Raw genomic sequence first — 13,389 nt, 5'->3', positions numbered from 1 at the left:
CTGCATTTCCCACTGCAGTGGGTGAGAGAGTATGTGAGGCACACAATTGGAATTTAGATGCTCCTCCTGCCCTACAGAGCCCAGGTATGGGGTGGGAGGAGCTTGTGTATGACCACAGGGTAATGAGGCAAAGGGCCTTGGATCCTTTCCTGTCTCAAGTTCCCTGCTGGCCCCTGGTGAGGACCCTGGTCACGTATGGCAGTGCTATCTGTTGAGCTGGGGCCTCTGGACTTTACTTGTTTTCTTAGCTTGATCAGTGCCCATTGGTTTTCCACCAGCTGACTCACCACACTCTGGCTCTCAATGCTGGAGCACAGCCCTGAGCACCCCATGTCCTACATCTAGCCCTTGGGAGGTTGCACACCCCTTAGCTTCTAGAACAAGATAAACTGTCCTCTTGCCTGCCAACTATCAGGTCAGCTGATTTCCATTTCCCCTGTGGATACTTGCGGACTTCTGCATGTCCATGACACACAGCAATGATAGGGAGTGGGACAAGGGAATCCAAATTGAGCCATTCCTCTGGCCTCTCAGGGGCTTCTCTGGTGGCTCAGATAGTAAGGAATCTGCCTGCAATGCAGGAGACCTGGGTTCAATCCCTGGGTTGTAAAGATCCCTAGGAGAAGGGAATGCCAACCCACTCCAGTGTACTTGCCTGGAGAATCCCATGGACAGAGCAGCCTGATGGGGTACAGTCCATAGAGTCACAAAAAGTCAGACATGACTGAGTGAGCCCTGCATCTTGGTCAGACTGAGGTCTCAACCACAGCTGACAGGCTCCTGGGCTCCTGGGCTCCAGGCTTCCTCACATGACAGCAATCAGAGTTCTGCCTTCATCCTTTGTGGAGCAGCCCCCTCTCAAAAGGAGTGGGGCAGAAGTCTCCTCTGCTTTCAGATTCTCTTTTAACCTACATCGAGTTTCTTCCCTTCCTGAGAGTCTGGTCCAGAGATTGGAGTTACTTAGAATTACTTGTTTCCTCTACATCTGAGTCTCCCTTCCTCTTTTTAAGGGAAGGTGAACTCTTGCCTTCCTCATCATAAACATTATGATTTTTATCTGATTTTCCTTCTTATCCAATATTGGTACAAGGTGTAACTTTTCTATAGCACATAAAAAGCATGATCTGTGTCTACCAGGAATAGTTGAGACATAGGTGTCATAAGACAATTAGGAACTAGGGACTAATAAGAACAAAATGTTTTGCTTTCATCAGAGGGGATATTAACATTTTTAATAATTCATGTGAACTGTTGCTGCTGCTAAGTCGCTGCAGTCGTGTCCGACTCTGTGCGACCCCATAGACAGCAGCCCACCAGGCTCCCCTGTCCCTGGGATTCTCCAGGCAAGAACACTGGAGTGGGTTGCCATTTCCTTCTCCAATGCATGAAAGTGAAAAGTGAAAGTGAAGTAGGTCAGTCGTCCGACTCCAAGCGACCCCATGGACCGCAGCCTACCAGGCTCCTCCATCCATAGGATTTTCCAGGCAAGAGTACTGGAGTGGGGTGCCATTGCCTTCTCCACATGTGACCTGAGAACTGGCCAATCAGAACCAAAGCCAGCCATGAACAGCTGGAATGGTAAGACTGCTGAATACCAGGCAAGCTAAAATCTTCCATGAGTCTAATATGATAATAGTAATATATTAGTCCCCATTATTATCCCTATTAAATGAGGATGGTTTCTGAAGTCATCTGGGAACCTCTGAAAGCCTGTCAAGGAGACATCGTGTGAAGGAAACTAGAAAACCCTTCTTTTCTGAATCCCTAGAGCTGTCCATCCCTGGGACTGCCCTGTATCCCACCTTACTGAGCCTTCTCTGCAACAGGCTAATCAAGGGTAAAAAAGCATTGTCAAGTTCCATGAGTCTTGCTGATTTATAATTGTATCACTGCAAGACAGAGAGATATTTTACCATTCCCAGACACTTTTGTTTATTCCCTCTAGAATTTCTCTTCTCATTCCCTTTAATTGCAGTTTTCCCGATACTTTGGCTACCCTGAGTGTGACAACTCATGCCTGAATTATGTCCTTAGGTGATTAAGAAGAAATATCCAACAGATGGAGCTGAAATCATCTTACTGACCGATGGGGAAGACAACACTATAAGTACATGCTTTGACGAGGTGAAACAAAGCGGAGCCATCATCCACACAGTTGCCCTGGGGCCATCTGCAGCACAGGAACTAGAGGAGATGTCAAAAATGACAGGTGAAGGGTGACCTGTGGAGTCCCACTATATTTTCTCTTCCACTGGACTTTGAGCTCCAAGGCACTGGGGAGTAGGGGAAGGGTAGGGCGAGGAGATACGGGGTTATCCTGCTAACCAATCAGCTGCCCTTTCCCCCAAATGACTTTAGAACTGGCTCCACTCATTTATTCTAATGCCTTATTTCTAGGATTAGGGCAGTCTGGAGAAGATGGGACCAGCACACCACGTGGGACTCTCTTCCCAGACACCTGATAAAGATTGGAAAGAATCTAATAGGTTAACTAGGAGCTATTCACTTCCAGTTGGCAGCTGACCAAGAGACCCTGGGGAGACAGAGGACAAGCCACTAACTATATAATACATGATACAAGTGCTGTGTTAGTAATAGAGGGTACAGTGAGCACAAAGAAGGGAGCCTAGACTTCATCTGGGGAAGAAGTGTACAGGAAGGTGACATCTGAACTGTGACTTGAACAAGAAGTAGCAGGGGAAAAACAAAGTGCCTGCTGAACCACACAGAAGGTCACTCTGGAAATATAGAATGTAATGCAGTTTCTTTGTAAAACATTCAGATATTGTGCTTTGCCTTCCGTATGCACATGGTTAAAATAGATCCCACCTGAACTATTCTTCAGCAGAGTGGGTTTTTATTACTTAAAAATTTTTTTAACCTAGGGTCAGAATTATGGATATCAGTTGCTGAGTTGTCCTCTGAGCCAGCTAAAACAACAGACTGTTTGCTCCTAACAGTATTTGTCTTATGCTGGGATTCCTAGAAGCAGAGCCTGAGAAAGGGATTTGGGTGCATGTGATTTACAGAGGGAGAGCTCTCAGGTGAAAGGGGCAGTAGGGACTAAGATCAGGCAGGGGAAGAAGCTAAGCACAGATGTGAATTAGGAGGCCAGCTGAAGCCTGACTTCACAGGAGGCTCTGGATCTAGAACTACAAAACAGATTTGGTCCAGTCTTCAAAGACAGACCATTGTACCAATGTGTCCATCAGTCAGTGGTTAAAAAATGTTAGGGCAGGGCAGGGGTGAGTGGGGCATGCTGTTTTTTAGCTAGGGTAGCCCCATTTTGTAAGGCAATTTTCTGAAAAGGAGGCAGCTCTATGCTGTTTGGCTAACACTCAGAGCTGCTGAGGAGAGATGCATTAGTCTAGATAAGGGGATCTGGGTGACCTGGGTGAGGCACCAACAGGATGACCAAAACACTCTGCTCAGATTTTAGATGTCACTAAGAGTTTAAAAGTGCCTTAACATCAACTATCTGAGTAACACCTATTCAAAATAGGTGTAGACTACATGGCTGATATATCATCTCATGTTTACTACATATAATACTTTTCTATAACCATCACTTGTCAGTTATTTCTTCTGCTGTAACATACACATTTTTTTCTGATTTAAGAGAAAACTTGAAAGTTAAGCTCGCTAAGATTATGTGTAAAATAAGAATAAATCAATACACTTGCAGTGAGGCTTAATGGCTCGTATGAAAGTGCATGGCCTTTAAAACACAAGATTTATATTACTAGTTTTGGTCTATTAGAGATTCTTAACTGCTTTGCAGAGGGCTGAAGCAGCCAAATGACGATGTTGCTGAAGGATTTGTTTAGTAGGATTAAAATATTATTAATAGTATCAGCTTCTGAGATAATCTGGACACCTATTTAATGTTAATCTATTAATATTAATGCTTTAATAGCACAAAAGAGTAAGTATTTTGTGTATTTTATCTTAACAATTGCTAAAATGTTGCAAATATTTGTTTCCTAGAAAATAACTTCTGATAACATAATTGCATTCTAGGAGGTTTGCAGACATATGCTTCAGATCAGGTTCAGAACAATGGCCTCATGGATGCTTTTGCGGCCCTTTCATCAGGAAACAAAGCTGTCTCCCAGCGCTCCATTCAGGTCAGAGTTCCTCCTCAGTTTTTCATGTTTGTTAAAAACCATAGCCAAGATAGGGAATTTCATGGTTATGAGTTTTAAGTTCCACATTCCTCTAGTAATGAATTAAAATAAAAATAGAAGCTTCAGCCTGATATTAGCCATTGTTTCTAAAATGCAACAGTATTCCTTTAAACAAGGCAATCAGTGCTTCTAATTTGGAAACATTACTAAATGACTTACTCTTAGAAACCATCAACATAAAATGTAATAGGTCCAAGAATTCTTTTTTAACATATGTTAACAAGCACCCATAGCAATATAATTGGTCCAGAATTTTCTTCAGAGTAGATCATCTCAATATAAATTACCTGGAACAACTGTTCAGGGATTACTTGGTCTTTTTTTCCATTACCTCAAATCCCTGATATTTGTCAAGATTTTCCTATAACGAGTGGAAAGTGATTTGTACTGTGAAAAGCCCATGTGGTCAGTCCAGACACCTGGATCCTGTTCCTGGATGTGTCATTAACTGTGACCATGGGCAAAGAACTTCACCTCTCTGGACTTAAGTTCTCAGCCAGACATGAACCAGAAAACTTCTGCGGTCCCTTCTGGTTCTAGAATTTCAAGAAAACAGAATTTTCTTTCAAAAGTCTTGGGACAATAAAAAATGGACAAATATATTAAGTGCTCTTTCCTAATGGCTGTAAAAATTATTCATGTGAATCTTTAAACCAGAGAGAGTGAACAATCAGCACCACACCTGTGTGAGTTGTAACTTTTATTGTGAATGAAAGTAAAAATAATGTAAATCAAAGCCAAATAATGACCTATTCTCCATTACAGGGAATTCTAATCAATACTCTGTAATGGTCTATGTTGGAAAAGAATCTATACATGCTTCTCTGGTGGCTCAGTGGCAAAGAATCTGTCTGCAATGCAGGAAACATGAATTCAATCCCTGGGTTAGTAAGAACCCCTGGAGAAGTAAATGGCAACCCACTCTAGTATTCTTACCTGGAAAATGCCATGGACAGAGGAGCCTGGAGGGTTATAGTCCATGGGGTTACAACAGAATTAGGAACTAAACACAACATAGGTGTATGTATAACTGATTCACTTTGCTGTACTCCTGAAACTAACACAACACTGTAAATCAACTATACTCCAATAAAAATTTTTTTAAAGCCAAATAATGTCAGATTTCAAAACAATAGGCTTTTTAGTTTATCAGTGTAGCATTTATTCAGTCAAAGAATATAGCAGTTACACTCATTTACTAGTTCAGATTTAGAATATTAAACCCAACAGCCTGATTTGAACACAGGAGGAGTGTGTAATTAAAAAAGTAATTTAAAGTAATTAAACTGATTAATGGGCAAGTTCACAGTCAGGCAGTTTCTGCCCATTATTTTTATATTTAAGAAACCTAAAAGGGAGGGAGATTGAGACATGAGTAGGACTCATTTCCCTACCTGTCATAAGAACAACATCTAAGGGCTCCTTGCTTTCTTCACGTCTTAGATCATAATCTATTTTCAAAACTAGAAAGTTGGGCTCGATGACCAGACCATCCTATCTTCTAACAGATATTTGTTTAAACACCATAAATAATTAACTAGAAGATAATCCTGAAAAGTCATACTTTGTACAAAGTCTGGTTAACCCTTCCCTACTTCAACCCCTGCTCTACTGCTCCTTCATTCTTCTCCAGATAACAAATCAGCCTTGGGCATTGACTTATTTCACTTACCTTCACAGGGACTGCAATAATAATTGACCTAGGACTTAGTTATTTGCCAGTCAAACAATCCAGATGTGGGTTGAAATAAGTCCTAGTTAGTCCCCTTAAGGGTTTAAGTCCAGAAATAAGATGAGATGTACAGTATGCTGGTAGGTATCAAGCAAAACACACTGTGAGGACATCAAAGGATTGATGGAAACAAGATCCACTCACAGATTAGAGAATGAAACTAGGTTTCTGGGGAAGGATGGGAGGAAGGGATAGTTAGAGAGTGTGGGATTGACATGTACACACTGCTATATTTAAAATGGACCAGCTGTATAGCACATGGAACTCTGTTCCATGTTATGTGGCAACCTGGATGGGAGGGGAGTTTGGGGGAGAAGGGATACATGTGTATGTATGGCTGAGTCCCTTCATTGTTCACCTGAAACTATCACACCATTGTTCGTTAATTGGGTATGCCCCAATACAAAATTGAAAGTTTTCCAAAAAAAAGATACTGTGGGAGATCAAAGGAGGGACAGATTATTCTTTGATGGTGAGATGGACGTCAAGTGACTTTGAAATTGAATTTTGAAGGGTAGGTAAGGCTTAGACAAATGGAGATGAATGTATAGATTTCCAGGAGAAGCAGAGATTGTGCTAGTCAGAGAGTCAGAGATTCATGAAGATCATAAGAGGAAGTGGTCTTGTTTGGGTGTCAGAATCAACATTATGGAAGCTAAGGCTGGAAAAGTCATTTATGACTGGATCATTTAAAAAAGGAATTGGATCATAATAGGTACTAAACATCAAACCAAGTTCTTAGGTACCACTGAAGGCTTTTTAATGGGGTGACTAATAGTTGGAGGCAATATAGAAGCTATTATGTGATAGGAGCTGTATTCTCCAGAAAGTAAAGAATTGTATACTTACTTTACAGCTTGAGAGTAGGGGATTAACCCTCCAGAACAGTCAGTGGATGAATGGCACAGTGACTGTGGACAGCACTGTGGGGAAAGACACTTTGTTTCTCATCACCTGGACAACTGATCTTCCCCAAATCCTTCTCTGGGATCCCAGTGGAAACAAACAAGATGGCTTTGTAGTGGATACAAACACCAAAATGGCCTACCTCCAAATCCCAGACATTGCCAAGGTATGAGCTCATCTTTTTTCCTTCTCACAGTTTGATAAGATAAAATAAAATTTTTACAGAATAATCACAGCTTTTTAAATGATAGTGGTTGCTTTAAAAAAAAAAAAAAGAGTGTTGAATGGAAAAAACTCCATTCAGTGGAAATCACTCAGTGTGACAAGTCTCTTCAGTTCAGTTGCTCAGTTGTGTCTGACTCTTTGCAACCCCATGGACTGCAACATGTGAGGCTTCCCTGTCCATCACCAACTCCTGGAGCTTACTCAAACTCATGTCTGTCAAGTCAGTGATGCCATCCAACCATCTCATCCTCTGTCATCCCCTTCTCCTCCTGCCTTCAATCTTTCCCAGCATCAGGGTCTTTTCCAATGAGTCAGTTCTTCACATCAGGTGGACAAAGTATTGGAGTTTCAGCCTCAATATCAGTCTTTCCAATGAATATTCAGGACTGATTTCCTTTATAATGGACTGGTTGGATCTCCTTGCAGACCTAGCGCCTCTCAAGAGTCTTTTCCAACACCGTAGTTCAAAAGTATCAATTCTTTGGTGTGCAGCTTTCTTTATAGTCCAACTTTAACACCCATACATGACCACTGGAAAAACCATAGCCTTGACTAGTTGGACCTTTGTTGGCAAAGTAATGCCTCTGCTTTTTAATGTGCTGTCTAGGTTGGTCATAGCTTTAGTCAAGAAAAAGGAAATCGGCAATATTTTCTCCAGGTATTAAAAGGAGAACCTTCAAATTACACAGCAGCTGATACTTTGGCATAATGAAAACTATTTCCTCTATTGATCCTGCTCTTGAGAAACCAATGCTATGATAAGGACATGACTTTCAAACCTCATTTTTCCCAACTAGAATTTTCTTGGCAGTAAGAACCATGTGATTAGTCCAAACATACCAAAGTTTCCCTTGACTAAGAGAGTATAAAAAACCTTCTTAGATCTACTTGTAATGTACATAAATCAGATGAGCTCTTCCTATAGTTGGCATTGAAGTCAGGTCTGTCACTGAAATTTATTAACTGGAAACGTCTCCATTTTTTTGGCTAGATTGGCATTTGGAAATACAGCCTACAAGCAAGCTCCCAAACCCTGACTTTGACTGTCACCTCCCGTGCATCAAGCGCTACTTTGCCTCCAGTTACAGTGACCTCTAAAGTGAACAAAGACACAGGCAAATTCCCTAGCCCTATGGTAGTTTATGTAAAGATTCACCAAGGAACCAAGCCAATTCTCAGGTCCAAGGTCACAGCTCTGATAGAATCAGTGGATGGGAAAACAGTTACCTTGGAATTACTGGACAACGGAGCAGGTAACCACCCCAGGAACTGGACACATTTTTCTTTTCCTGGAAACAGCCAAGCGATAGCAGGAGGGCATAATGTGATGAGGAGCCCAGCAATGGGGTTGTGGTCAGGAGAGCTCTCTGCCTCCCTACAACTCCTATGTTTCAAAATGTTGGGAAACATGAGAAGGGCTTGCCTTTAGCTTCTGTAAAGTGCAAAAAAGTTGTCAGTGGGCATTCCAACCCCTCAGAAAAGGAAAGGAGGAAAATTAATAGCTATTTTGTGTTAGGAGTTTGTGATAGATGGATAGATAGATAGATCTTCATTTCTTATCTTCACCACATACTTTTGAGGTATTATGATCCCTACATTACAGATGAATAAAGAGGCTTTAACATTTGGAAAGCAGCAGAGATGGATTCAAGTATTGTTATATGTGACTCCCATATCTATGTGAATTCTATATTATCTTGCCCAAAGTGAAAAGTCTATTATTTTTATATTTAAGAAGTCTAACAGGGTGAGAAAAAGAAAATTCTACATTTATTTTAGAAGGAACTTGACTATTTACTATAAAACAAGTAACTTTATTAAAACAAATTCTGTAAATGAATTTTCTACCTAAACTTATCCTTGGTAAAAGTCATAAATTTTAAGAAAATAATCATACAATACTTTTTTTCTCACCAGTAACATACAGTAATTCAATTCAGATACTTATTGAGTAGTTATTTTGTGCTATGTTGGATTTAACAGAGACACATGACTTGATCTCTGATTTCAAAAAGAAAGACAATTCAAGAGGACAAGATGTATGCATCTGAAATTACACACACACAGAGTGGTAAAAGAAGTATACCTCATCCTTAACTCAGTCAAATCTTAACTCCTTCATTTCTCTGTCAAGGTGCTGATGCTACTAAGGATGATGGTGTCTATTCAAGGTATTTTGCAGCTTATGATACAAATGGTAGATACAGTGTAAAAGTGTGGGCTCTGGGAGGAGTCAACACAGCCTCTCAGCAGGCATCACCCCAGCAGAATGGAGCCATGTACATACCTGGCTGGATTGAAAATGGTGAGTAATCTACAACAACATCCTAAGCTTGAGTTAAAGGCTTGGAATCAAGGGAAAACCAAAACCAGAGGAGAGAATGGTGCAGAATTAAATCAGTTTCTCAACCTTGCCATTACTGACATTTTAGTCACATAATTCTTTATTGTGGAGGGCTGTCCTATGCCTTGTGAGGTGTTTAGCAATACTTCTGGCCTCTATTTACTAGACATCAGAAGCAGCCCTCACAGTCATGACAATCAAACATATGTCCAGACATCATTCACTGTTCTCTAGGTAACAACATAGCACTTAGTTAAGCCATCAGATTGAGTATAGATTTTGACCGCCTTGGTTCAGTTCCAGCCTTCTACCAGATAAAGTATTTCAGGTACTCTCTTGAGCTTTGCCTCACTTGTAATATAGGTAATAATAGTAAATATCTCATGGAATGGTTATGATGAATAAATAAGAAAATGCATCTAAATAAGCTATTGCTGGTAAACAAGAACCCCACTGATTGAACAGGTCAAGGATTTTTAGAATTTCAGGATGACTTTTATACAAATTTTCAGCAAGAATGTGAAGCAAATTGGAATTGCTACATTAACTAGATTTCTATGCATTCATTGAGAAAATCAAGTCTTTCAAAAGCACACAATTTTAGAACCCCCAACATAAAACATTGTGTGAGAAACTACAATCTAATAAGAAAGATAAAACACAAATATGGAGAGGAAGAGAAAAATTCAAAGAATAAACAATCAAGGCAATTCTTGAATCCCAGCCAAATGATTAAGAAATAAATAGGAAAGACAAGAAAACCCACAGTATTACCTAGGTGGAAGAGACTGCTTGAGGAAGTCTGAGAAGGTTTAAAGCAGAGGTAGTATTTAAACTGATGGTGTGGCAGGTTAAGATTAGGATAAGTTAGTAGGATAGCAACAACATAGGATGAGGTGGGAGGTGGAAGGGAGGTTCAAGAGGAAAGGGATTTATGTATACCTATGGCTGATTCATGTTGACATACAGCAGAAACCAACACAATATTGTAAAGCAATTATCCTCCAATTTAAAATTAAACACACACACACAAAATCAATTCCAGGACAAGTATATTTATAAAAAACAAACTGTGGAAGCTATCCCACTAAATATCCAGGAAATAAATATATGTGAGATAAAGAACTATGATTCTGTTTGCTTTTTCCCCTCTAATGTGACCTGATTTGGGAGCTTTACAACAAATAAAGTAAGTTTTGCATGTTGGAAGAAAGAAGGGAAATGTAAGAAGAGGGCAACTCAATGACAAAACAGAGAGAAGTATAGCAATTTCATGGTGTTATCTGTTTTAACTGAGGAATTTTTTAATGCAGGTGAAGTAAAATGGAATCCACCAAGACCTGAAATTAATAAGGATCAAGGCAAGCAAGTATGTTTCAGCAGAACGTCCTCGGGAGGTTCATTTGTGGCCACCGATGTTCCAAAGGCCCCCATACCTGATCTCTTTCCACCGTGTAAAATCACTGACCTGAAGGCAGAAATCCAAGGGGACAAACTCATTAATCTGACTTGGACGGCTCCTGGGGATGATTATGATCATGGAAGAGGTAAGCTGAATATGGTATGGACCCTGTAAAGGAGTTTAGCAGCCAGGCAGAGGGGCAGAGGGTGGAAGGCAGGCAGGTGTGCTGTGATGCATGTTGAGGGCAGAAGTCAGGAGGGACCTGGGATGTCCTCTGAAATGACAGTTTAAGACTTTTAAACATGAGAAGTTTGGAATCTGAACAACTGGCCTATATAGGCATAAGATATTTCAACCAGGAATAGGCAATCCTCAGTTTTTTTCCTGAAATCTTGACAAGCTGTGCTTTAACAGACCTCGTTTTCAGTAATGTCTCTTGGAGAGAACTAGGAATGGAGCCCAAGTACTGTGGAGCAGAGCTGTCCTTTGGAAGAAACCTCAGATTTTTTCTCTCAAAGTATGGTCTGTGGATTGCAGCATGGGCATCACATGAATGCTAGTTAGAAGTGTAGAACTGGGTCTACTGAACCAGAATCTGCATTTTAAGATCCTGGGATGATGTGTGTGTACATTCAAGTTTGAGAAGCACAAATAATAAAATAATAAGCAGTAATTATCTCCTCTCTCAGTCAGATGCTATGGCCAGAAATAATTATCTAGGCTTTAAGTCAAGCCTGATCCAGTTTTACATTTATCACTCCGTCAGAATACAAAAGGGCACAGGATATAAAAATTAAAATGTAAAAAAAAAGATACTAGTGCTTATAAAAATGGACCATCAATTTCATTTATTCATTGGTATGTTGTAGGATGGAGATATTGTTTCTAACAGATTTTTAAAAACTTTGACTTGAGGATTACAAATCACATCCTTTTTTTAAATTATGTTTTAGCTGACAAGTACATCATTAGAATAAGCACAAATATTCTTGAGCTCAGAGACAATTTCAACGAATCGCTTCAAGTGAACACTACTGATCTCATCCCAAAGGAGGCCAACTCAGAGGAAGTCTTTGTGTTTAAACCAGAAACCATCACTTTTACAAATGGCACGGATCTCTTCATTGCTATACAGGCTGTTGATAAGGTCAGCCTGAAGTCAGAAATCTCCAACATTGCACAAGTATCTTTGTTTATTCCCCCAGAGATTCCTCCAGAGAAACCAAGTCCTTCTCTTCCTTGTCCTGATATTAATATCAACAGCACCATTCCTGGTATTCACATTTTAAAAATTATGTGGAAGTGGCTAGGAGAATTACAAATTTCCTTGGGCTGAGTTTTCCTGAGATAAATCATTCATCCTTCTTTTGATTATAAAAATTTATAAAATGTATTTTAGATTTCCTGTATGAGGCAATTTAATGAAATAAAATACTAAAAACTGGATACGTATGCATAAAAAGTATGTATTCAAATCCAAAAATTTAATCATTGCTCACTTATTATTTGAGTACAGAAAGAAGGGGTGCTTGCATCAATAAATGGAAATATGTTTAATTTGATTTAAGGAACTTTGCCAGTTATAAAAGAACATGTAATTACATTGAAATATGCCAGAAATGACCAACTAGGTCAAACTATTTAAATATAAAAGATATGTTCAATATTATATAGCAACATAAATGGGAAAAGAATTTGAAAATGAATAGGTACATGAATATGTATAACTGAATTACTTTGCTGTATATCTGAAACTAACACATTGCTAATCATCTATACTCCAAAACAAAATAAAAAGTTAAAAATGAATAAATAAATAAATATAAAATTCATGACTTGTTATAGAAGAGATTTGGACCAAAATTACCAGGATTATATATTCTTTTTCTCTAGATTTGGGCAAAGATGATGCATTTAAGAAAGAGATTGCATTGTAGCTTTCCTTGTGGTTCATCTGGTAAAGAATCCTGCAACACAGGAGACCTCGGTTCAATCCCTGGGTTTGGAAGATCTCCTGGAGAAGGGAATGGCTACCCACTCCAGTATTCTGACCTGGAGAATTCCATGGACTGTATAGTCCATGGGGTTGCAAACAGTTGGACACGACTGAGCGACTTTCACTTTCACTTTGCATTGTGGAAGGAAATAACAGCATGGTAAAGGCTCCAAAGGCACAGAAATGTATGCCATGTGCATGCAAATATGAGTCAAAGATGCCTAAAGCCACAGTGGTGGCACATACAGTAAAAAAGTAGGTTCAGGCCAGGTGTGAAGGAAAGTGATTGAGAAACATTTACTGTATACTTTGTGCCAAGTGTCCTGCTAATGCCTTATATGCATTATATTATGTAATGCAATTCAGTTCATTCAACAAATATTCATTAACTGACCACTATATTCCAGGCTTATGCTAGGTCCTGAATACAAACAGATGAGTAAGATTTGGCCTTTTTCTTACAGGCAATAAAGAACATGTGAGGATAAATCAGGAGTTCTATCTATGACTGAATAGTGTGGGGAGGGAGGTTTTGGGGACTGCATGATGGATTAAACAAAACTGGAAGAGGCTACGGTCACGACAGATGAAAGGGGA

General features: G+C 39.7%; 1 protein-coding gene across 1 annotated transcript in view; it reads left to right on the top strand.

The window, feature by feature from the left end:
• CLCA1 (chloride channel accessory 1) overlaps positions 1-12,358 on the top strand; it is a 33,428-nt gene extending 21,070 nt beyond the window's left edge. The window contains exons 8-14 of the mRNA XM_040232402.1: positions 2,035-2,209; positions 4,021-4,127; positions 6,776-6,991; positions 8,042-8,303; positions 9,185-9,355; positions 10,708-10,941; positions 11,750-12,358. Coding sequence (XP_040088336.1) covers positions 2,035-2,209; positions 4,021-4,127; positions 6,776-6,991; positions 8,042-8,303; positions 9,185-9,355; positions 10,708-10,941; positions 11,750-12,132 — 1,548 coding nt within the window. The 3' untranslated portion in view covers positions 12,133-12,358. The remainder of the gene's footprint in view (positions 1-2,034; positions 2,210-4,020; positions 4,128-6,775; positions 6,992-8,041; positions 8,304-9,184; positions 9,356-10,707; positions 10,942-11,749) is intronic.
• Positions 12,359-13,389: the final 1,031 nt, after the last annotated feature.

Source organism: Oryx dammah, unplaced genomic scaffold (assembly GCF_014754425.2).
Source record: "Oryx dammah isolate SB20612 unplaced genomic scaffold, SCBI_Odam_1.1 HiC_scaffold_28, whole genome shotgun sequence".
Taxonomy (NCBI): Eukaryota; Metazoa; Chordata; class Mammalia; order Artiodactyla; family Bovidae; genus Oryx; species Oryx dammah.
This window is presented reverse-complemented; position numbering and strand designations above follow the sequence as displayed.